The sequence below is a fragment of the Salvelinus fontinalis genome, chromosome 9 (assembly GCF_029448725.1).
Source record: "Salvelinus fontinalis isolate EN_2023a chromosome 9, ASM2944872v1, whole genome shotgun sequence".
NCBI lineage: Eukaryota > Metazoa > Chordata > Actinopteri > Salmoniformes > Salmonidae > Salvelinus > Salvelinus fontinalis.
In genome coordinates, this window is record NC_074673.1 from 10,275,514 (window position 1) to 10,301,721 (window position 26,208).

General features: G+C 42.0%; 1 protein-coding gene and 4 non-coding genes across 5 annotated transcripts; 1 reads left to right on the plus strand and 4 right to left on the minus strand.

Moving 5' to 3' along the window:
• Window positions 1-1,042: 1,042 nt before the first annotated feature.
• On the minus strand, window positions 1,043-1,114 carry trnap-agg (transfer RNA proline (anticodon AGG)). Its single transcript has one exon. It is a non-coding gene; the product is annotated as a tRNA-Pro (tRNA).
• Window positions 1,115-4,247: 3,133 nt separating this feature from the next.
• On the minus strand, window positions 4,248-4,319 carry trnap-ugg (transfer RNA proline (anticodon UGG)). Its single transcript has one exon. It is a non-coding gene; the product is annotated as a tRNA-Pro (tRNA).
• A 5,480-nt stretch (window positions 4,320-9,799) lies between these two features.
• LOC129862946 (two pore channel protein 2-like) lies at window positions 9,800-18,770 on the plus strand. The gene is made up of 10 exons (XM_055935051.1): window positions 9,800-9,872; window positions 10,095-10,162; window positions 10,278-10,353; window positions 10,647-10,855; window positions 16,458-16,544; window positions 16,719-16,842; window positions 17,015-17,039; window positions 17,991-18,024; window positions 18,386-18,514; window positions 18,717-18,770. Exons 1-10 carry the CDS (start codon window positions 9,800-9,802, stop codon window positions 18,768-18,770), a joined length of 879 nt encoding a protein of 292 aa, XP_055791026.1.
• On the minus strand, window positions 17,115-17,186 carry trnap-agg (transfer RNA proline (anticodon AGG)). The gene has a single exon. It is a non-coding gene; the product is annotated as a tRNA-Pro (tRNA).
• Window positions 18,771-20,296: 1,526 nt separating the features above from the next.
• Window positions 20,297-20,368, minus strand: trnap-ugg (transfer RNA proline (anticodon UGG)). The gene has a single exon. It is a non-coding gene; the product is annotated as a tRNA-Pro (tRNA).
• Window positions 20,369-26,208: the final 5,840 nt, after the last annotated feature.

The window sequence follows — 26,208 nt, forward strand, 5'->3', positions numbered from 1 at the left end:
TAGCTACATGTACATACTACATCAATCAGCCCGACTAACCAGTGACTGTATGCAGCCTCGCTACTGTTTATAGCCTCGCTACTGTAAATAGCCTCGCTACTGTTATTTTTCACTGTTATTTTAATGTTGTTTTTGTTTCTTTAGTTACCTATTGTTCACATAATACCTTTTTTGCACTGTTGGTTAGAGCCTGTAAGTAAGCATTTCACTGTAAGGTCTACACATGTTGTATTCAGCATTTCACTGTAAGGTCTACACATGTTGTATTCGGCGCAAGTGACAAATACACTTTGATTTGATTTGAGTTATATATGTACATGGCCACACCTCTGAATTGTGAACACTTTTGGTACGTCAAAAGATTCTAAAAGTGTAATTTCCTCAGAAAGCGTCACAGTCATCCAGTGGCTTCATCCCCAGGGAGGCCTTCCAGAGACTGTTTGATGAGCTGGACAAGGACATGATCAAACAGCTATTTATATTTTATCTCTACCACAATGTTCATTTCTTCAAAACTACGCAGTTGGCAGACTGTCAATCTAACTCCAAGCAGACTTTCATCATTTTCCTTTTTGCTTACATTTTCAACGGAAGCAAACAATTGGGAGATTGAAGAGCGAATTGAAGTCATTGTTTTCCTCTGTAGCATCCTCCGTTGCCTGAGTACTCGTCTAAGTTCCTGCACAAGGTTCAGTATATCTTCAGTCAGCATTATGTCACTGTGGTGGGGAATGCCGTGTCCCTGGCCAATGTTGTCTGCATCTGTGTGAGTTCACAATGTCACAATATTTAATGAATTAACTTAGATGTTTGTGTTTCTGCTTGATCCTAACAGCCCTTAGTTACGACACTAGCCTGGAATCCTAACTGACATGCTTTGTTTCACCATAAGAATATTGAAACAGAGCTTATCAGTTAAGATTCCAGGGTACTTATTCACAGTTATATTGTTGATAGAGATGCTTTAGTCAGTGTACACTACTATGCTTTGTACACTATGTGGGCCTGTTCATACTGTAAGTCATTTGATAACTTAAAAGGAGGGCTCGTCCGGGATTTGAACCCGGGACCTCTCGCACCCTAAGCGAGAATCATACCCCTAGACCAACGAGCCTGTCATAGTGTCAGCAACCAAGAGTTTAAATTCCACTGCATGCCACGTGCATGAGGAATTCCTCTCAAGTTAATGCTGTTGCATGCTCAGTTAAACTGCTCAGAGACTGTCACCTAGTGGCTGTTCTAGACTCTGCACAAACACAGACATGTTGATCAAATGGAAACAGATAGAGGACTAATCATGGATATAACGCATTTTAGAATGGATATTGCTATTGAGGGCTTCCACCATTTTAATTTAGTCAACTGGGTGGGTTTTCCTATGAGTTGAGAGCAATCAGCCAATGAAGAAGACAATTGACTACTTTAAAATGTAGATAGCCTCAATGGCGCTGCCCATGGTGTCACAGACACAAAGATTAGTCCTCTATCTGTCTCTGTTCAATTGGAAAGGCAGTATTGGAAAAGCAGATTCTAATGGAAAGGCAATAGATATAGTCCCTTACCCGTTTTGTTCACCTTCTCTGCATTTGATGTCTCTGGTCTAAAAATAAGTGTTTATTCAGAAATTATGGGGGTGCATTGTATCCCATTTTTTTTTTTTTGAAAATGTGTAAAGTCAAAGGTCATGTACGGTATATGCATGTATTAAGTCTACTCTATATACATGTATTAAGTCTACTGTATATGCATGTATTAAGTCTACTGTATATGCATGTATTAAGTCTACTGTATATGCATGTATTAAGTCTACTGTATATGCATGTATTAAGTCCACTGTATATGCATGTATTAAGTCTACTGTATATGCATGTATTAAGTCCACTGTATATGCATGTATTAAGTCTACTGTATATGCATGTATTAAGTCTACTGTATATGCATGTATTAAGTCCACTGTATATGCATCTAAGCATCCTCAATGTTCCTCCACACTCTCCTGGTGATTGACTCTGAGTAGAATCTCTGAACGAGACAATTACTATTTAGAGGCTCAACATTTAAGGCCATTTGAATGTAAAATGTACTACAAGTAGTAGTTACAAGTAGACATTAGTTACTGTACCTGCAGTGCACTGCTGACATGACTGACTCATGTATAGCAGGTAAGGGTGTTGCACAGTTTATGTGAATAGCTCTGTGCAATTCACAGACTTTATCATTTATCTCTGTCACAGGAGGTTGGTGGCACCTTAATTGGGGAGGACCGGCCCGTGGTAATGGCTGGAGGGGAATCGGTGAAATGATATCAAATACATCAAACACATGGTTTGATGCCATTCAATTTGCTCCGTTCCAATCAATATTATTATGAACCGTCCTCCCCTCAACAGCCTCCACTGATCTGTTTTTCAGACAATCAACTGTTTCTTCATCCTTTACTACCTGCTGGAGATGGTGCTGAAGGTGGTAGCATTTGGCTGGACAGGATATATGTCCTATGGGAGTAACGTATTTGATGGATCTCTCACAGATCTCTCACAGTTCTTTCACTGATGTATCTATATTACCGTCTGTCACACAATTCAAAGTCACTGGTGAACATTACGACACTGTACATTATATTCCATACTGACTGGATATTGTTTAATATCTCTGTTTTATCAAAGGGCCTACAGATATCCATATTTGCTACTTACAGTCTACCATTTTCCTATTGGTAAGATTTTTCTCCCCACTTTGTTTGAGATCTTTCAATATACTAACTCACTTAGGACAACCCTAAATACATCTATCACATATGTTCTCATCTGGGATTTAAACCCAGGATTACTCACACCCTAAGCGAGAAGCATAGACTTAAACCAACAAGCCTGCTTAGGGAAACCAACCCTGTCGTTACAATTTTCCCATCCCCTTCTCCTCATAAGCCATAAACTTCCAGAATCTGTGATGTGGCAGGTTTTTGCTATTAGACGGTCCTCTAGTGGTAACTGACACTTTTGGGAAGTTTTACATACACTGAGTGCACAAAACATTAGGAACACCTGCTCTTTCCATGACATAGACTTACCAGGTTTGTCATAGACTGTATGTAGTCTGTCATGTGGACTGTGTGTAGTCTGTAGGTCAATTGACTTCTTAAAACGAGGTCTCGTCCGGGACTTGTATCACATCCGGCCGTGATTGGGAGTCGCATTGTGCGGTGCACAATTGGCCCAGCGTCGTCCGGGTTTGGCCAGGTATTGCCGTCATTATAAATAAGAATTTGTTCTTAAATGACTTGCCTAGTCATTAAAGGTTACATAAAAAATCCAAATAAATTGTCTTTGTGTACAAAATATTATGAACACCTGCTCTTTCCATGACATAGACTGATCAGGTGAATCCAGCTGAAGTCTATGATCTCGTATTGATGTCACCTGTTAAATTCACTTCAATCAGTGTAGATGAAGGGGAGGAGACAGGTTAAAGAAGGAGTTTTAAGCCCTGAGACGTATTCTGTATGTGTGCCATTCAGATGGTGAATGGACAAGACAAAATTTTGAAGTGCCTTTGAACGGGGTATGATTGTAGGTGCCAGGCGCACCGGTCTGAGTGTGACAAGAACTGCAACGCTGCTGTTTTGTTCACTCTCAACAGTTTCCCGTGTGTGTCAAGAATGGTCTTCCACCCAAAGGACATCCAACCAACTTGACACAACTGTGGGAAGCGTTGGAGTCAACATGGGACAGCATCCCTGTGGAACACTTTCGACACCCTGTAGAGTCCATGCCCCTGACGAGTCTTTTCTGATGGCAAAAGGGAATGCAACTCAATATTAGGAAGGTGTTCCTATTGTTTAGTACACTCAGTGTACAGTACATTGTCAGATTTGTTATTAAAACCGTTGTCTGTGGTTGACATCTTCCTTAAGTGCTGTAGGTTATCATTTGCATTATGAGGACTGAGGCCTATCCAGGACTATAGTGTTACAGCTGCAAATAAAACCATATGAAGGTTTCTCCGTGGCTGACAGATAAGAGTATTTATCTAATTAGGCTTGCCAGTTATACGACTAGTCGTTCGGCTACTTCTCACAATACAAACATATTTGACATTGGTGTCCTGTGAGCCTGCTCTTTGTTATAGAAACATATACATGACTGATTGTCACTGTTTCTGCTGAATATGCACAGTCATCTCCACTTTCCCAAGTAGCCTATCATTGTCTTGGACAGTACAACGAGCCTGTAGTGTTCAGAAAAGAAGGGCTCGTCCGGGATTTGAACCCGGGACCTCTCGCACCCAAAGCGAGAATCATACCCCTAGACCAACGAGCCTTATTGAAAGGAAAGTAAACACGGACTAAAATGTGTGCTTCCCTTCTGCCCTGTCACTGATGTCAAGCGTGTGTGAAATCTGAGGTGTGTCCTTAGTGAAACTTTGTTACTTTACTCACCTCTAGTGGTGATGATGTATACTGCATCATCACTATAGTAAAGTTCTGACCTGTAGAAATATATATTTGTCAGATATACGAGGCCATATATCGTATTATATATTGTATATATTGCCTCTGATGTATAACCCAATGATATCTTGTCCAAGGCATATTCAACACAAATGAGCTGATATATCCAGTAGAACTGGAGCAGTTCCCCGCTCTGTTCCCTGCTTCAACATTGATTGTCAGATGTCTTTTTTTTACCCGCTGTACCGACGTTGTTCCTCTCTTGTTACCTGTTTATTCCTGATTAAATGTTGACTCCCCGTACCTGCTTCTCATCTCCGGCGTTGATCCTTACAAAGTTACCACAAAATCTAAATGAATAAACATATGGTGTACAAAACATTAGGAACACCTTCCTGATATTGAGTTGCACCCCCTTTTGTCCTCAGAACAGTTCAAGATGTTCAAACGTTTATAGATGGCAAGCATGGTCAAATAATCATCACTGGTCAGGGTTCCATCGCCGCAGGCAGAACAGTTGAAACTGGATCAGCAGCACGACAAGGTAGCATGTCTGGTGAAAAGGTCAGGGTTCCATAGCCACAGGAAGTTGGCTGGATCTCCTTTGGGTGGTGGACCATTCTTAATACACAAGTGTAACTGCTGAGCGTAAAAAACACACCAGCGCTGCAGTTCTTGACACACTCAAACCAGTGTTCCCGGAACGTACTACCATACCCCGTTCAAAGGCACTTCAATCAACCTGTAATATGGAGAGGACAGACTTTGGCATCATTAAAACTGAAGACTGTTAGTTTATCAAATCAATTCTCTGTATTTATTATTACTTGATTATTCTAATCATGCAAATGTAATTAACTAGGAAGTCGGGGCACCAAGGAAAATATTCAGATCACAAAGTTATAATTTTCCTTATATAACTTTCAGATATTTTAATATCTGATCAATTTGTCTTCAAATTAATTAATTATTCTTTACCTCACGTTAGTCTCATTACAAATGTCATAAATTGTTGGTTATCTGCACGAACCCAGTCTTCACTAAGAATCATCCATACATTAATTGTCTCAAACATGTATTTATTAACTTCTTTGATATAGGGGGCAGCATTTTCACTTTTGGATGAATTGCATGCCCATAGTAAACTGCCTCCTACTCTGTCCCAGATGCTAATATATGCATATTATTATTACTATTGGATAGAAAACACTCTGAAGTTTCTAAAACTGTTTGAATGATGTCTGTGAGTATAACTTCTTATGCCTGCATCCCGCTACCGGGATCGTAATGACAACAGCCAGTGAAAGTGCAGGGCGCCAAATTCAAACAACAGAAATCTCATAATTAAAATTCCTCAAACATTCATGTGTTGTATATCATTTTAAAGGTAATCTTGTTGTTAATCCCACCAAAGTGTCCGATTTCAAATATGCTTTTCAGCGAAAGCACTACAAACGATTATGTTAGGTCACCATCAAACCACAATAAGCACAGTCATTTTTCCAGCGAAAGATAGCAGTCAGAAAAAGCAGAAATAGAGATAATGTCACGTTCTGACCATAGTTCTTGTGTGTTTTGCTTGTTTTAGTGTTGGTCAGGACGTGAGCTGGGTGGGCATTCTATGTTGTGTGTCTAGTTTGTCTGTTTCTATGTTTGGCCTTATATGGTTTTCAATCAGAGGCAGGTGTTTTGTGTTGTCTCTGATTGGGAATCATATATAGGTGGCTTGTTTTGTGTTGGGGTTTGTGGGGTTTCCTGTCTTTGTGTTTCTCTGCACCAGCTAGGACTGTATCGGTTTGCCACATTTATTATTTTGTTATTTGTAAGTGTTCACATTTTCGTAATTAAACATGTTGAGCACTGGCTACGCTGCATCTTGGTCCGATCCTTGCTACACCTTCTCTTCTCGTGAAGAGGAGGAAGGCTGCCGTTACAGATAAAATGAATCACTAACCTTTGATTATCTTCATCAGATGACACTCATAGGACTTCATGTTACACAATACATGCATGTTTTGTTTGATAAAGTTCATATTTATAACAAAAAATCAGAGTTTACATTGGCGCGTTACATTTACTAGTTCCAAAAACATCAAGTGATTTTGCATAGCCACATCGTTTCAACAGAAATACTCATCATAAATGTAGATGATAATACAAATTATACACATGGAATTATAGATATTCCTCTCCTTAATGCAACCGCTGTGTCAGATTTTTTTTTTAACTTACGGAAAAGCAAATCATGCAATAATCTGAGACGGAGCTCAGAACAATAGCCAAATTAGCCGCCATGTCGGGGTCAACAGAAACCAGAAAATACATGATAAATGTTTCCTTACCTTTGATGAACTTCATCAGAATGCATTCCTAGGAATCCCAGGTCCACAATAAATGCTTGTTTTTTTCGATAATGTCCGTTATTTACGTCCAATTAGCTACTTTGGTTAGCGCGTTTGGTAAACATTTCAAAAGTCACAAAGCGCGTCCACTATAACGTGACGAAATGTCCAAAAGTTCCATAACAGGCAGTAGAAACATGTCAAACGATGTACTGAATCAATCTTTAGAATGTTGTTAACATACATCTTGAATAACGTTCCAACCGGAGAATTAGATTGACTTCAGATGAGCGGTGGAACGGAGGTCCTCCTCGTGTGAATGCACATGTGAAAGCATGGTCAGCTCGTGGCAGAGATTACTCATTCCTGTCTCCTTCGGCCCCCCTTCACATTAGAGTCATCAGACAAAGTTCTATTGACTGTTGACATCTAGTGGAAGCCGTAGGAAGTGAAAACTCATCGATATCTATCTGTAATTTTTATGAGAGCTTGGTTGAAAATCTGCCACCTCAGAAAAATTTCTAACAGGAAGTGGAACTTCTCAGGTTTTTGCCTGCCATATGAGTTCTGTTATACTCACAAACATAATTCCAACAGTTTTAGAAACTTCAGAGAGTTTTATATCCAATACGAATAATAATATGAATATATTAGCAACTGGGACTGAGGAGCAGGCAGTTTACTATGGGCACCTCTGTGCACCTTTCATCCAAGCTACTCAATACTGCCCCTGCAACCATAAGAAGATAACAGAACTCATATGGCAGGCAAAAACCTGAGAACAAATCCAAACAGGAAGTGAGAATTCTGAGACTGGTCGATGTTAAAGTCATCGCCTATTCAATTCCCTGTAATATATGGGTCTGTTTGCACTTCCTACGCCTTCCACTCGATGTCAACAGTCTGTAGAACGCTGAATGAATCCTCTAGTGTGGTGTGGGGCCGGATGGGAGGTGTTTCCGTCATTGGTCTGGCAGATTGCCAGTTCTTGGTCACCTGTTGAGTGCTTTAAGTTATATATTCTGCATAAAGCGTTATAATAAACTCCTAATAACTCAGTCATGGACACAAAGAGTTTCTTTGTGCAGTTCGAGGAGTTCAATAGATAGACAGGTAATATATGAATGTTAAAGATAGCTGATGACAGGGTGTGTGGGGGTGGTTATCTTAGCTGCTGCTGGGTCTTTGGAAACAGGCTTTGGAAACTGGATGACTTCATCCCTCTACTCTCTCTGTGTATATTGTCGTGGAAATTCAGTACTCTGTCCGAGATCTGGTATCCACCCGTGCCTGCTACCTCTCAGATCATAGGCGGGTCCAGCTGCTCAATAATAAAAATGAGTGTGGTGTACCCTGAGATCCTAATTTCTGATGCCCTGTGCACAGTTTAACCAAATCTTCAGGAGCGGTCAACAGGTGAAGTTGCAGATCCCATCCTCGTCGCCAAAAATGTCATGGAAATTCAGTACTGAGAGAGACTTGGTCTTGGTCACTTCTTCAAACAATCATCTTTATTTAATATTGATTAATTATTGCAATAATGAGACCGTCAGCCCACCAGTCTTGACTGACTGTACACCTGTCCTGCTCTGCCTCTGAACCCAGCTCCCTACCTGTAAGTCCCCTGTCTACCTGCCATGCTCTGCCTCTGAACCCAGCTCCCTACCTGTAAGTCCCCTGTATACCTGTCTACCAGTCCTGCTCTGCCTCTGAACCCAGCTCCATGTCTGTAAGTGCCCTGTCTACCTGCCATGCTCTGCCTCTGAACCCAGCTCCCTACCTGTAAGTACCCTATATACCTGTCCTGTCCTGTTCTGCCTTTGACCCCAGTTCCAGCCCAGTCATGTACAGGGCTCTACCATACTGATAGCTATATACACATATGAGTCTGTGTGATAATCACTCGGCTCTGATCCTGGAACTCAAAAACCAGTGATGATAAGATTAGCGGAGGATTGAAAATGTACCGCACAGCACCCTGGCATTTGTGGTTTCATTTTTGGTAAATATGTATTTACAGCCAAACAGTAGACCAACACACCAGGCCCGGCAGGCATATGTATTTATTAAATAATCAGTAATGGTTTCTGGATGTGGATTATTGAATTTCAGGTAGAACCATTAAGTTATTAAATCATCACTTGCAATTTATAGCAGGCCATTGTCCCCTTTCCCATGAGGCAGAGGCTGGAGCAGTAGGGCTGGAGTCTGTGAGCCACAGAGAAAACCGCAGCACATCAAAAACTATGTGGTAGACCTAAATCCAGCAGTAGACCTATGGAACAGTGTTTGGCTAAAGCAAACTGATGGTTAACACAGGGCAAGCAGCAAGGAGGACATGGCCCTTCACAACTCAACATTTTTGCACTGGAGGTGTGAAATGCTTACATTAATTGCACTTCGAGAGAGTTTCACTGGTTTGTCACTGGGCAATGTACTGTTCATGTTGTAACAAGTGTTTCCCAATGACGGTAGATTATTTCTCAACAGAAAAAAAACTTTAATATTTGGATTGAAAACTGGCCAGATGAACCTACTCTGAGGTAGGCGCTTGTTACAGTTTCTCGTGTCCCGACCATTTTATGTGCTGCTTATTGTAGTCTTCAGCGAATGAGTAACAAATAATTGTCCGAATGTGTTTTGGATTTAGATATTTTTTATTTTATTTAACCTTTATTTAACTAGGTAAGTCAGTTAAGAATTTATAATTATTTACAATGATGGCCTACCAAAAGGCAAAAGGCCTCCTGCAGGGACAGGGGCCTGGGATTAAAACAATAAATACAATATAAATATAGGATTAAACACACATCACAACAAGAGAGACACACCACTACATGTAAAGCACTATCAGAACAACAAAAGGCCTAGGAACCCTACATTTAAGTGAGATGTGTGTATGAAAATGAACTCACTGAGAAGGTTTAAGGATGGAGCAAAATGTAAGCGTTCCTTTCCTTTATTTTCTTATTCACCTGCTATAAACTTGTTGAGCAACATTGTGTTGATGATGGAGAGTTTCCCCCTGCTACCTGGGGGTGTTCATTCTGGATCAGCCAATTACAGGGCTCCAAAAGAAACACCTTTCTATTGGGGGACACAGGGACATGGTAAGTTCTTCAAAATATCTCTCTCTCTCTCTCTCTCTCTCTCTCTCTCTCTCTCTCTCTCTCTCTCTCTCTCTCTCTCTCTCTCTCTCTCTCTCTCTCTCTCTCTCTCTCTCTCTCTCTCTCTCTCTCTCTCTCTCTCTCACGCACATACACAGAGTAAGATCATTCAATTAAACCCATGTTCTCTACATGTTTCCCTTCATACAGAAGAGGAGCTGTACATTCAACAGGCTGTGGTCCTCAACGAAGATGCTGTACATGTAGGAATAACTTGTTATTTTCCACCATGAACTGCTTTTGAAGTACAGTTTCTGTCCATTACCTTGTTGATCAACACATTTATAGTACAATTGTTTACATTCCTTATAGTAGTAGTATCGATCTCTCAACCGTCACATGAACCCAAGATCAATAGGACTTTACAGATGGTACTACTCCAGGCTCTGTCAATGGTAAAAAAATAATGTTTCATGTAAAGTAGCTCAGTTTCTCTCTTGATTACTGCTCTTACCATACCTACTTAACTTGTAAATAGTTCATGCTTTCTTTAGAAAGTAAGTACAATAAGTAAATCATTATAAAATGGATGGATCCGGACACACAATCTGCTTGGTGAAAAGTGTGTTCTAGTCATGTTATTTTATAGTGTAGACTATCTACAGCCCTACAGTACAGGACATGATTTGTCCACTAGTCTAGTTTCATATTAGTTATGACCCATAACAGTTTTATTCTGTGCCCTCGGGGGCCTGAATGTGGTGAAATGTGTCATCCTGGCACTGGCTTTCATTGAGAGGCCTTCCTCCCTGTCTGTGACTTCTGGCCTGCGTTCTAAACACACCCTCTGGGAACCCCCATGTGGCCTCACCGAGGGCATCGAGATCATCTGCCTTCTCATACTCACGTTCCACCTCATCGTTAAGGTAATATACACTCCAAATCTACTTCTGATTTTTTTTTTTTTTTTTTCACCTTTATTTAACCAGGTAGGCTAGTTGAGAACAAGTTCTCATTTGCAACTGCGACCTGGCCAAGATAAAGCATAGCAGTGTGAACAGACAACAACACAGAGTTACACATGGAGTAAACAATAAACAAGTCAATAACATGGTAGAGAGAAAAAAAAAAGAGAATCTATATACAATGTGTGCAAAAGGCATGAGGTAGGCAATAAATCGAGTAATTACAATTTAGCAGATTAACACTGGAGTAATAAATCATCAGATGATCATGTGCAAGAAGAGATACTGGTGTGAAAAAGAGCAGAAAAGTAAATAAATAAAAGCAGTATGGGGGGTGAGGTAGGTAAATTGGGTGGGTAGTTTACAGATGGACTATGTACAGCTGCAGCGATCGGTTAGCTGCTCGGAGAGCAGATTTTTAAAGTTGTTGAGGGAGATAAAAGTCTCCAACTTCAGAGATTTTTGCAATTCGTTCCAGTAGCAGGCAGCAGAGAACTGGAAGGAAAGGCGTCCAAATGAGGTTTTGGCTTTAGGGATGATCAGTGAGATACACCTGCTGGAGCGCGTGCTACGGGTGGGTGTAGCCATCGTGACCAGTGAACTGAGATAAGGCGGCACTTTACCTAGCATAGCCTTGTAGATGACCTGGAGCCAGTGGGTCTGACGACGAACATGTAGCGAGGGCCAGCCGACTAGGGCATACAGGTTGCAGTGGTGGGTCGTATAAGTTGCTTTAGTAACAAAACGGATGGCACTGTGATAAACTGCATCCAGTTTGCTGAGTAGAGTATTGGAAGCTATTTTGTAGATGACATCGCCGAAGTCGAGGATCGGTAGGATAGTCAGTTTTACTAGGGTAAGTTTGGCGGCGTGAGTGAAGGAGGCTTTGTTGCGGAATAGAAAGCCGACTCTAGATTTGATTTTGGATTGGAGATGTTTGATATGAGTCTGGAAGGAGAGTTTGCAGTCTAGCCAGACACCTAGGTACTTATAGATGTCCACATATTCTAGGTCGGAACCGTCCAGGGTGGTGATGCTAGTCGGACGTGCGGGTGCAGGCAGCGAACGGTTGAAAAGCATGCATTTGGTTTTACTAGCGTTTAAGAGCAGTTGGAGGCCACGGAAGGAGTGTTGTATGGCATTGCAGCTCGTTTGGAGGTTAGATAGCACAGTGTCCAAGGAAGGGCCGGAAGTATACAGAATGGTGTCGTCTGCATAGAGGTGGATCAGGGAATCGCCCGCAGCAAGAGCAACATCATTGATGTATACAGAGAAAAGAGTCGGCCCGAGAATTGAACCCTGTGGTACCCCCACAGAGACTGCCAGAGGACCGGACAACATGCCCTCCGATTTGACACACTGAAGTCTGTCTGCAAAGTAGTTGGTGAACCAGGCAAGGCAGTCATTAGAAAAACCGAGGCTACTGAGTCTGCCGATAAGAATATGGTGATTGACAGAGTCGAAAGCCTTGGCCAGGTCGATGAAGACGGCTGCACAGTAATGTCTTTTATCGATGGCGGTTATGACATCGTTTAGTACCTTGAGCGTGGCTGAGGTGCACCCGTGACCGGCTCGGAAACCGGATTGCACTGCGGAGAAGGTACGGTGGGATTTGAGATGGTCAGTGATCTGTTTGTTGGATGGATATAGGTCTGTAACAGTTTGGGTCCAGGGGTGTCTCCCCCTTTGAAGAGGGGGATGACCGCGGCAGCTTTCCAATCCTTGGGGATCTCAGATGATACGAAGGAGAGGTTGAACAGGCTGGTAATAGGGGGTGCGACAATGGCGGCGGACAGTTTCAGAAATAGGGGGTCCAGATTGTCAAGCCCAGCTGATTTGTATGGGTCCAGGTTTTCCAGCTCTTTCAGAACATCTGCTATCTGGATATGGGTAAAGGAGAAGCTGGGGAGGCTTGGGCGAGTAGCAGCGGGGGGGGCGGGGCTGTTGGCCAAGGTTGGAGTCGCCAGGAGGAAGGCATGGCCAGCCATTGAGAACTGTTTGTTGAAGTTTTCGATTATCATGGACTTATCAGTGGTGACCGTGTTACCTAGCCTCAGTGAAGTGGGCAGCTGGGAGGAGGTGCTCTTGTTTTCCATGGACTTTACAGTATCCCAGAACTTTTTTGGAGTTAGAGCTACAGGATGCAAATTTCTGCTTGAAAAAGCTGGCCTTTGCTTTCCTGACTGACTGCGTGTATTGGTTCCTGACTTCCCTGAACAGTTGCATATCGCAAAGGCTCTTCGATGCTATTGCAGTTCGCCACAGGATGTTTTTGCGCTGGTCGAGGGCAGTCAGGTCTGGAGTGAACCAAGGGCTATATCTGTTCTTGGTTCTGCATTTTTTTGAACGGAGCATGCTTGTCTAATATGGTGAGGAAGTAACTTTTAAAGAATGACCAGGCATCCTCAACTGACGGGATGAGGTCAATATCCTTCCAAGGTACCCGGGCCAGGTCGATTAGAAAGGCCTGCTCGCAGAAGTGTTTTAGGGAGCGTTTGACAGTGATGAGGGGTGGTCGTTTGGCCGCGGACCCGTGGCGGATACAGGCAATGAGGCAGTGATCGCTGAGATCTTGATTGAAGACAGCAGAGGTGTATTTGGAGGGCAAGTTGGTCAGGATAATGTCTATTAGGGTGCCCATGTTTACGGATTTAGGGTTGTACCTGGTGGGTTCCTTGATGATTTGTGTGAGATTGAGGGCATCAAGCTTAGATTGTAGGACTGCCGGGGTGTTAAGCATATCCCAGTTTAGGTCACCTAACAGAACAAACTCTGAAGCTAGATGGGGAGCGATCAATTCACAGATGGTGTCCAGGGCACAGCTGGGAGCTGAGGGGGGTCGGTAGCAGGCGGCAACAGTGAGAGACTTATTTCTGGAGAGATTAATTTTTAAAATTAGAAGTTCGAACTGTTTGGGCATAGACCTGGAAAGTATGACAGAACTTTGCAGGCTATCTCTGCAGTAGATTGCAACTCCTCCCCCTTTGGCAGTTCTATCTTGACGGAAAGTGTTATAGTTGGGTATGGAAATCTCAGAATTTTTGGTGGCCTTCCTAAGCCAGGATTCGGACACGGCAAGGACATCAGGGTTGGCAGAGTGTGCTAAAGCGGTGAGTAAGGCAAACTTAGGGAGGAGGCTTCTGATGTTGACATGCATGAGGCCAAGGCTTTTTCGATCACAAAAGTCAACAAATGAGGGTGACTGGGGACATGCAGGGCCTGGGTTTACCTCCACATCACCCGAGGAACAGAGGAGTAGTAGGATGAGGGTGCGGCTAAAGGCTATCAAAACTGGTCGCCTAGAGCGTTGGGGACAAGGAATAAAAGGAGCAGATTTATGGGCGTGGTAGAATAAATTCTGGGCATAATGTGCAGACCAGGGTATGGTGGGGCACGGGTACAGCGGAGGCAAGCCCAGGCACTGGGTGATGATAAGAGAGGTTGTATCTCTGGACATGCTGGTCTCAATGGGTGAGGTCACCGCATGTGTGGGGGGTGGGACAAAGGAGGTATCAGAGGTACGGAGAGTGGAACTACGGGGTCCATAGCAAACCAAAACAATGATAACTAGCCTGGACAACAGTATGCAAGGCATATTGATATTTGAGGGAGACATACAATAAGGCATAAAGTGATTGCAGGTCTTGATTGGGAGAGCTAGCTAAAACAACAGGTGAGATAACAGCAGCTTGTCAGCTAACACAGCAACAGCAGGTAAAAATGGCGACGGCTAGGCAGAGAGGGTCGGATTAACTACACACAGATCCTGAGTTAAAGCACAGAGCCGACAGATAAAATACAAATAAACGGAATGGAGTACCGTGAATTAATGGACAGTCAAACAGGCATCAGCTATGTAGCCAAGTGATCATAGTGTCCAGGGGGCAGCCGTAGATGGAGCAGTGAGGCCTCCACTAAGCTAGCCCGCGGCGTTTAAAGTTAGTAGCCCGGGGGGTGGTCTGCTCAGACGTGCATTTCCGTCGGTAGATTAGTGGGGTTCCGTGTGGTAGAGGGGACCAATCCAATTGTCAAAATAGTTATAGTGGCCTAAGAAGATTGTTCGATAGACCTGTTCAGATAGCAGCCGATATGCTCAAGACAGCTAACGATTAGCGGGCCGCAGTTAGCATATGGGCGTTCAGGTTACGTCGCGATGGAGGGGCCAGTTGAATAACTCCCTCGGGCAGATAACGTCGGTATCCCAGTCGTGAAGGCCCGGTGGGGCTCCGCATCGGCAGTAAAACGGGTCCGGATAGGTGATTGTAGCCCAGGAGTGGCTGATGGAACTCTTCAGCTGGCTAGCTCCGGGATAATTGGTGTTTGCTCCGGAGTTGATGTTAGCCAATAGTCACTCGGATAGCAGCTAGTTAGCTGCAAGATCCAGGTGTAAATGTCCAGAGCTTGCGGTAAAAATCCGGGGATATGGAGAGAAAATAGGTCTGGTATACTCTGGTCTGAGTCGCGTTGTACAAAACTGGCAATAGTTTTCCGAGCTAAAGGATAGCTGATGAGCGCTAGCTGTGGTTAGCTGAACTACTAACGTTAGCTTGTGAGCTGGCTAACTTCTGGCTAGCTTCTGTTGTAGATTTCGGATACGAGGTGAATAATACCTTTGAGGAAAAAAAACAGATCCGCACCACATTTGGTGAGGTGGGTTGCAGGAGAGTGTTTTGAAGTTGAGTTTTTAAGAAGAAAAAAACATATATATAAAAAGAAATGCGAAGAAAATATATAAAATATATATACACGGGACAGGACGAGGACAAAGGACATCTGACTGCTACGCCATCTTGGATGACATGGATGTGATGTAGTGAACCACCAAATAAAACTATTACTACACTCTATAATACCTTAATACTACTAAACAAATACTATTAATATAACATATTATTCTGATATCATCAGATATCTATAGATCATGTGTAATACCATTGGCATGCAGCTTTTGAGTACATTTCTCCATCAATTTCATACACTCTTAGAAAAAAAACTAAAATGGTTCTTCGGCTGTCCCCAAAGGAGAACCCCCTGAACAACACTTTTTGGTTCCAGGAAGAGCCGTTTTGGTTCCAGGAAGAACCTTTTGGATTCCATGTAGAACTCTTTCCACAGAGGGTTCTACATTAAACCCCAAATGGTTCTACATGGAACCAAAATTGGTTCTAGCTGGGACCAAATAGGGGTCTAACTGGAACCGAAAATGGTTCTACATGGAACCAAAAAGAGTTCTACTATAGGGACAGCCTAAAATCCCTTTTGGAACCCTTTTTTCTATGAGTGTAGATTACTGGGCACATCATAGGCTACATGACATCTTCATTTTCTGCTGTGAGGATCAGTAGCCTATTTGTTGGAAGGGATTCCTCCTTACTCTTTTTGTAGAGGTACCTGATACGTCATGAGGAGTTTTTGAAGTGTAAATGGCTGGTGGGCTACATGGTGGTCATCTCAGTGTCTGTCATTGACTGGACATTGACCTTGAACATGGCTTGTGATGACGTAAGCAAAGTCACATGTAAAGCCCTTTACAATCTCCCCTCTGGGACCTTGATAAAAGAGTCAAAAGATTCTAAAAGTGGAATTTCCTCAGAAAGCGTCACAGTCATCCAGTGGCTGCATCCCCAGGGAGGCCTTCCAGAGACTGTTTGATGAGCTGGACAAGGACAGGATCAAACAGGTATTTATATTTTATCTCTACGACAATGTTCATTTCTTCAAAACTATGCAGTTGGCAGACTGTCAATCTAACTCCAAGCAGACTTTCATCATTTTCCTTTTTGCTTACATTTTCAACGGAAGCAAACAATTGGGAGATTGAAGAGCGAATTGAAGTCATTGTTTTCCTCTGTAGCATCCTCCGTTGCCTGAGTACTCGTCTAAGTTCCTGCACAAGGTTCAGTATATCTTCAGTCAGCATTATGTCACTGTGGTGGGGAATGCCGTGTCCCTGGCCAATGTTGTCTGCATCTGTGTGAGTTCACAATGTCACAATATTTAATGAATTAACTTAGATGTTTGTGTTTCTGCTTGATCCTAACAGCTCTTAGTTACGACACTAGCCTGGAATCCTAACTGACATGCTTTGTTTCACCATAAGAATATTGAAACAGAGCTTATCAGTTAAGATTCCAGGCTACTTATTCACAGTTATATTGTTGATAGAGATGCTTTAGTCAATGTACACTACTATGCTTTGTACACTATGTGGGCCTGTTCATACTGTAAGTCATTTGATAACTTAAAAGGAGGGCTCGTCCGGGATTTGAACACGGGACCTCTCGCACCCTAAGCGAGAATCATACCCCTAGACCAACGAGCCTGTCATAGTTTCAGCAACCAAGAGTTTAAATTCCACTGCATGCCACGTGCATGAGGAATTCCTCTCAAGTTAATGCTGTTGCATGCTCAGTTAAACTGCTCAGAGACTGTCACCTAGTGGCTGTTCTAGACTCTGCACAAACACAGACATGTTGATCAAATGGAAACAGATAGAGGACTCATCATGGATATAATGCATTTTAGAATGGATATTGCTATTGAGGGCTTCCACCATTTTAAATTAGTCAACTGGGTGGCTATTCCTATGAGTTGAGAGCAATCAGCCAATGAAGAAGACAATTGACTACTTTAAAATGTAGATAGCCTCAATGGCGCTGCCCATGGTGTCACAGACACAAAGATTAGTCCTCTATCTGTCTCTGTTCAATTGGAAAGGCAGTATTGGAAAAGCAGATTCTAATGGAAAGGCAATAGATATAGTCCCTTACCCATTTTGTTCACCTTCTCTGCATTTGATGTCTCTGGTCTAAAAATAAGTGTTTATTCAGAAATTACGGGGGTGCATTGTATCCCATTTTTTTTTTTTTGAAAATGTGTAAAGTCAAAGGTCATGTACGGTATATGCATGTATTAAGTCTACTCTATATGCATGTATTAAGTCTACTGTATATGCATGTATTAAGTCTACTGTATATGCATGTATTAAGTCTACTGTATATGCATGTATTAAGTCTACTGTATATGCATGTATTAAGTCCACTGTATATGCATGTATTAAGTCCACTGTATATGCATCTAAGCGTCATCAATGTACCTCCAGACTCTCCTGGTGATTGACTCTGAGTAGAATCTCTGAACGAGACAACTACTATTTAGAGGCTCAACACTTAAGGCTATTTGAATGTAAAATGTACTACAAGTAGTAGTTACAAGTAGACATTAGTTACTGCACCTGCAGTGCACTGCCGACATGACTGACTCATGTATAGCAGGTAAGGGTCTTGCACAGTTTATGTGAATAGCTCCGTGCAATTCACAGACTTTATAATTTATCTCTGTCACAGGAGGTTGGTGGCACCTTAATTGGGGAGGACCGGCCCGCGGTAATGGCTGGAGGGGAATCGGTGGAATGGTATCAAATACATCAAACACATGGTTTGATGCCATTCAATTTTCTCCGTTCCAATCATTATTATGAACCGTCCTCCCCTCAACAGCCTCCACTGATCTGTTTTTCAGACAATCAACTGTTTCTTCATCCTTTACTACCTGCTGGAGATGGTGCTGAAGGTGGTAGCATTTGGCTGGACAGGATATATGTCCTATGGGAGTAACGTATTTGATGGATCTCTCACAGTTCTTTCACTGGTAGGTGCAGTCCAGTATTATATACTGTATGTTAGGATAATGCAGGGTCCATTTTGAAGCATGGGCAATTTAGAGAATATTTTAGTTGATGTATCTATATTACCGTCTGTCACACAATTCAAAGTCACTGGTGGACATTACGACACTGTACATTATATTCCATACTGACTGGATATTGTTTAATATCTCTGTTTTACCAAAGGGCCTACAGATATCCATATTTGCTACTTACAGTCTAACATTTTCCTATTGGTAAGATTTTTCTCCCCACTTTGTTTGAGATCTTTCAATATACTAACTCACTTAGGACAACCCTAAATACATCTATCACATATGTTCTCATCTGGGATTTAAACCCAGGATTACTCACACCCTAAGCGAGAAGCATAGACTTAAACCAACAAGCCTGCTTAGGGAAACCCACCCTATCGTTACAATTTTCCCATCCCCTTCTCCTCATAAGCCTGTGAGTTAACTTCCAGAATCTGTGACGTGGCAGGTTTTTGCTATTAGACGGCCCTCTAGTGGTAACTGACAGTTTTGGGAAGTTTTACATACACTGAGTACACAAAACATTAGGAACACCGGCTCTTTCCATGACATAGAATTACCAGGTCTGTCATAGACTGTATGTAGTCTGTCATGTGGACTGTGTGTAGTCTGTAGGTCAATTGACTTCTTAAAAGGAGGTCTCGTCCGGGACTTGTATCACATCCGGCCGTGATTGGGAGTCGCATTGGGCGGTGCACAATTGGCCCAGCGTCGTCTGGGTTTGGCCAGGTATTGCCGTCATTATAAATAAGAATTTGTTCTTAAATGACTTGCCTAGTTAAATAAAGGTTACATAAAAAATAAAAAATAAATAGTCTGTGTGTACAAAATATTATGAACACCTGCTCTTTCCATGACATAGACTGATCAGGTGAATCCAGCTGAAGTCTATCATCCAGTATTGATGTCACCTGTTAAATTCAGTTCAATCAGTGTAGATGAAGGGGAGGAGACAGGTTAAAGAAGGAGTTTTAAGCCTTGAGACGTATTCTGTATGTGTGCCATTCAGATGGTGAATGGACAAGACAAAATTTTGAAGTGCCTTTGAACGGGGTATGATTGTAGGTGCCAGGCGCACCGGTCTGAGTGTGACAAGAACTGCAACGCTGCTGTTTTGTTCACTCTCAACAGTTTCCCGTGTGTGTCAAGAATGGTCTTCCACCCAAAGGACATCCAACCAACTTGACACAACTGTGGGAAGCGTTGGAGTCAACATGGGACAGCATCCCTGCGGAACACTTTCGACACCCTGTAGAGTCCATGCCCCTGACGAGTCTTTTCTGAGGGCAAAAGGGAATGCAACTCAATATTAGGAAGGTGTTCCTATTGTTTAGTACACTCAGTGTACAGTACATTGTCAGATTTGCAATTAAAACCGTTGTCTGTGGTTGACATCTTCCTTAAGGTTATCATTTGCATTCTGAGGACTGAGGCCTGTCCAGGACTATAGTGTTACAGCTGCAAATAAAACCATATGGAAGTTTCTCCGTGGCTGACAGATAAGAGTATTTATCTAATTAGGCTTGCCAGTTATACGACTAGTCGTTCCGCTACTTCTCACAATAAAAACATAGTTGACATTGGTGTCCTGTGAGCCTGCTCTTTGTTATAGAAACATATACATGACTGATTGTCACTGTTTCTGCTGAATATGCACAGTCATCTCCACTTTCCCAAGTAGCCTGTCATTGTCTTGGACAGTACAACGAGCCTGTAGTGTTCAGAAAAGAAGGGCTCGTCCGGGATTTGAACCCGGGACCTCTCGCACCCAAAGCGAGAATCATACCCCTAGACCAACGAGCCTTGTTGAAAGGAAGGTAAACACGGACTAAAATGTGTGCTTCCCTTCTGCCCTGTCACTGATGTCAAGCGTGTGTGAAATCTGAGGCGTGTCCTTAGTGAAACTTTGAAACTTTACTCACCTCTAGTGGTGATGATGTATACTGCATCATCACTATAGTAAAGTTCTGACCTATAGAAATATATATTTGTCAGATATACGAGGCCATATATCGTATTATATAGTGTATATATTGCCTCTGATGTATAACCCAATGATATCTTGTCCAAGGCATATTCATCACAAATGAGCTGATATATCCAGTAGAACTGGAGCAGTTCCCCGCTCTGTTCCCTGCTTCAACATTGATTGTCAGATGTCTTTTTTTTACCCGCTGTACCGACGTTGTGCCTCTCTTGTTACCTGTTTATTCCTGATTAAATGTTGACTCCCCGTACCTGCTTCTCATCTCCGGCGTTGATCCTTACAAAGTTACCACAAAATCTAAATGAATAAACATATGGTGTACAAAACATTAGGAACACCTTCCTGATATTGAGTTGCACCCCCTTTTGTCCTCAGAACAGTTCAAGATGTTCAAACGTTTATAGATGGCAAGCATGGTCAAATAATCATCACTGGTCAGGGTTCCATCGCCGCAGGCAGAACAGTTGAAACTGGATCAGCAGCACGACAAGGTAGCATGTCTGGTGAAAAGGTCAGGGTTCCATAGCCACAGGAAGTTGGCTGGATGTCCTTTGGGTGACTGTTAGTTTATCAAATCAATTCTCTGTAATTATTATTACTTGATTATTCTAATCATGCAAATGTAATTAACTAGGAAGTCGGGGCACCAAGGAAAATATTCAGATCACAAAGTTATAATTTTCCTTATATAACTTTCAGATATTTTAATATCTGATCAATTTGTCTTCAAATTAATTAATTATTCTTTACCTCACGTTAGTCTCATTACAAATGTCATAAATTGTTGGTTATCTGCACGAACCCAGTCTTCACTAAGAATCATCCATACATTAATTGTCTCAAACATGTATTTATTAACTTCTTTGATATAGGGGGCAGCATTTTCACTTTTGGATGAATTGCATGCCCATAGTAAACTGCCTCCTACTCTGTCCCAGATGCTAATATATGCATATTATTATTACTATTGGATAGAAAACACTCTGAAGTTTCTAAAACTGTTTGAATGATGTCTGTGAGTATAACTTCTTATGCCTGCATCCCGCTACCGGGATCGTAATGACAACAGCCAGTGAAAGTGCAGGGCGCCAAATTCAAACAACAGAAATCTCATAATTAAAATTCCTCAAACATTCATGTGTTGTATATCATTTTAAAGGTAATCTTGTTGTTAATCCCACCAAAGTGTCCGATTTCAAATATGCTTTTCAGCGAAAGCACTACAAACGATTATGTTAGGTCACCATCAAACCACAATAAGCACAGTCATTTTTCCAGCGAAAGATAGCAGTCAGAAAAAGCAGAAATAGAGATAATGTCACGTTCTGACCATAGTTCTTGTGTGTTTTGCTTGTTTTAGTGTTGGTCAGGACGTGAGCTGGGTGGGCATTCTATGTTGTGTGTCTAGTTTGTCTGTTTCTATGTTTGGCCTTATATGGTTTTCAATCAGAGGCAGGTGTTTTGTGTTGTCTCTGATTGGGAATCATATATAGGTGGCTTGTTTTGTGTTGGGGTTTGTGGGGTTTCCTGTCTTTGTGTTTCTCTGCACCAGCTAGGACTGTATCGGTTTGCCACATTTATTATTTTGTTATTTGTAAGTGTTCACATTTTCGTAATTAAACATGTTGAGCACTGGCTACGCTGCATCTTGGTCCGATCCTTGCTACACCTTCTCTTCTCGTGAAGAGGAGGAAGGCTGCCGTTACAGATAAAATGAATCACTAACCTTTGATTATCTTCATCAGATGACACTCATAGGACTTCATGTTACACAATACATGCATGTTTTGTTTGATAAAGTTCATATTTATAACAAAAAATCAGAGTTTACATTGGCGCGTTACATTTACTAGTTCCAAAAACATCAAGTGATTTTGCATAGCCACATCGTTTCAACAGAAATACTCATCATAAATGTAGATGATAATACAAATTATACACATGGAATTATAGATATTCCTCTCCTTAATGCAACCGCTGTGTCAGATTTTTTTTTTAACTTACGGAAAAGCAAATCATGCAATAATCTGAGACGGAGCTCAGAACAATAGCCAAATTAGCCGCCATGTCGGGGTCAACAGAAACCAGAAAATACATGATAAATGTTTCCTTACCTTTGATGAACTTCATCAGAATGCATTCCTAGGAATCCCAGGTCCACAATAAATGCTTGTTTTTTTCGATAATGTCCGTTATTTACGTCCAATTAGCTACTTTGGTTAGCGCGTTTGGTAAACATTTCAAAAGTCACAAAGCGCGTCCACTATAACGTGACGAAATGTCCAAAAGTTCCATAACAGGCAGTAGAAACATGTCAAACGATGTACTGAATCAATCTTTAGAATGTTGTTAACATACATCTTGAATAACGTTCCAACCGGAGAATTAGATTGACTTCAGATGAGCGGTGGAACGGAGGTCCTCCTCGTGTGAATGCACATGTGAAAGCATGGTCAGCTCGTGGCAGAGATTACTCATTCCTGTCTCCTTCGGCCCCCCTTCACATTAGAGTCATCAGACAAAGTTCTATTGACTGTTGACATCTAGTGGAAGCCGTAGGAAGTGAAAACTCATCGATATCTATCTGTAATTTTTATGAGAGCTTGGTTGAAAATCTTCCACCTCAGAAAAATTTCTAACAGGAAGTGGAACTTCTCAGGTTTTTGCCTGCCATATGAGTTCTGTTATACTCACAAACATAATTCCAACAGTTTTAGAAACTTCAGAGAGTTTTATATCCAATACGAATAATAATATGAATATATTAGCAACTGGGACTGAGGAGCAGGCAGTTTACTATGGGCACCTCTGTGCACCTTTCATCCAAGCTACTCAATACTGCCCCTGCAACCATAAGAAGATAACAGAACTCACATGGCAGGCAAAAACCTGAGAACAAATCCAAACAGGAAGTGAGAATTCTGAGACTGGTCGATGTTAAAGTCATCGCCTATTCAATTCCCTGTAATATATGGGTCTGTTTGCACTTCCTACGCCTTCCACTCGATGTCAACAGTCTGTAGAACGCTGAATGAATCCTCTAGTGTGGTGTGGGGCCGGATGGGAGGTGTTTCCGTCATTGGTCTGGCAGATTGCCAGTTCTTGGTCACCTGTTGAGTGCTTTAAGTTATATATTCTGCATAAAGCGTTATAATAAACTCCTAATAACTCAGTCATGGACACAAAGAGTTTCTTTGTGCAGTTCGAGGAGTTCAATAGATAGACAGGTAATATATGAATGTTAAAGATAGCTGATGACAGGGTGTGTGGGGGTGGTTATCTTAGCTGCTGCTGGGTCTTTGGAAACAGGCTTTGGAAACTGGATGACTTCATCCCTCTACTCTCTCTGTGTATATTGTCGTGGAAATTCAGTACTCTGTCCGAGATCTGGTATCCACCCGTGCCTGCTACCTCTCAGATCATAGGCGGGTCCAGCTGCTCAATAATAAAAATGAGTGTGGTGTACCCTGAGATCCTAATTTCTGATGCCCTGTGCACAGTTTAACCAAATCTTCAGGAGAGGTCAACAGGTGAAGCTGCAGATCCCATCCTCGTCGCCAAAATGTCATGGAAATTCAGTACTGAGAGAGACTTGGTCTTGGTCACTTCTTCAAACAATCATCTTTATTTAATATTGATTAATTATTGCAATAATGAGACCGTCAGCCCACCAGTCTTGACTGACTGTACACCTGTCCTGCTCTGCCTCTGAACCCAGCTCCCTACCTGTAAGTCCCCTGTCTACCTGCCATGCTCTGCCTCTGAACCCAGCTCCCTACCTGTAAGTCCCCTGTATACCTGTCCTGTCCTGTTCTGCCTCTGACCCCAGCTCCATGTCTGTAAGTGCCCTGTCTACCTGCCATGCTCTGCCTCTGAACCCAGCTCCCTACCTGTAAGTACCCTATATACCTGTCCTGTCCTGTTCTGCCTCTGACCCCAGTTCCAGCCCAGTCATGTACAGGGCTCTACCATACTGATAGCTATATACACATATGAGTCTGTGTGATAATCACTCGGCTCTGATCCTGGAACTCAAAAACCAGTGATGATAAGATTAGCGGAGGATTGAAAATGTACCGCACAGCACCCTGGCATTTGTGGTTTCATTTTTGGTAAATATGTATTTACAGCCAAACAGTAGACCAACACACCAGGCCCGGCAGGCATATGTATTTATTAAATAATCAGTAATGGTTTCTGGATGTGGATTATTGAATTTCAGGTAGAACCATTAAGTTATTAAATCATCACTTGCAATTTATAGCAGGCCATTGTCCCCTTTCCCATGAGGCAGAGGCTGGAGCAGTAGGGCTGGAGTCTGTGAGCCACAGAGAAAACCGCAGCACATCAAAAACTATGTGGTAGACCTAAATCCAGCAGTAGACCTATGGAACAGTGTTTGGCTAAAGCAAACTGATGGTTAACACAGGGCAAGCAGCAAGGAGGACATGGCCCTTCACAACTCAACATTTTTGCACTGGAGGTGTGAAATGCTTACATTAATTGCACTTCGAGAGAGTTTCACTGGTTTGTCACTGGGCAATGTACTGTTCATGTTGTAAGAAGTGTTTCCCAATGACGGTAGATTATTTCTCAACAGAAAAAAAACTTTAATATTTGGATTGAAAACTGGCCAGATGAACCTACTCTGAGGTAGGCGCTTGTTACAGTTTCTCGTGTCCCGACCATTTTATGTGCTGCTTATTGTAGTCTTCAGCGAATGAGTAACAAATAATTGTCCAAATGTGTTTTGGATTTAGATATTTTTTATTTTATTTAACCTTTATTTAACTAGGTAAGTCAGTTAAGAATTTATAATTATTTACAATGATGGCCTACCAAAAGGCAAAAGGCCTCCTGCAGGGACAGGGGCCTGGGATTAAAACAATAAATACAATATAAATATAGGATTAAACACATCACAACAAGAGAGACACACCACTACATGTAAAGCACTATCAGAACAACAAAAGGCCTAGGAACCCTACATTTAAGTGAGATGTGTGTATGAAAATGAACTCACTGAGAAGGTTTAAGGATGGAGCAAAATGTAAGCGTTCCTTTCCTTTATTTTCTTAGTCACCTGCTATAAACTTGTGGGGGACACAGGGACATGGTAAGTTCTTCAAAATATCTCTCTCTCTCTCTCTCTCTCTCTCTCTCTCTCTCTCTCTCTCTCTCTCTCTCTCTCTCTCTCTCTCTCTCTCTCTCTCTCTCTCTCTCTCTCTCTCTCTCTCTCTCTCTCTCTCTCTCTCTCTCACGCACATACACAGAGTAAGATCATTCAATTAAACCCATGTTCTCTACATGTTTCCCTTCATACAGAAGAGGAGCTGTACATTCAACAGGCTGTGGTCCTCAACGAAGATGCTGTACATGTAGGAATAACTTGTTATTTTCCACCATGAACTGCTTTTGAAGTACAGTTTCTGTCCATTACCTTGTTGATCAACACATTTATAGTACAATTGTTTACATTCCTTATAGTAGTAGTATCGATCTCTCAACCGTCACATGAACCCAAGATCAATAGGACTTTACAGACGGTACTACTCCAGGCTCTGTCAATGGTAAAAAAATAATGTTTCATGTAAAGTAGCTCAGTTTCTCTCTTGATTACTGCTCTTACCATACCTACTTAACTTGTAAATAGTTC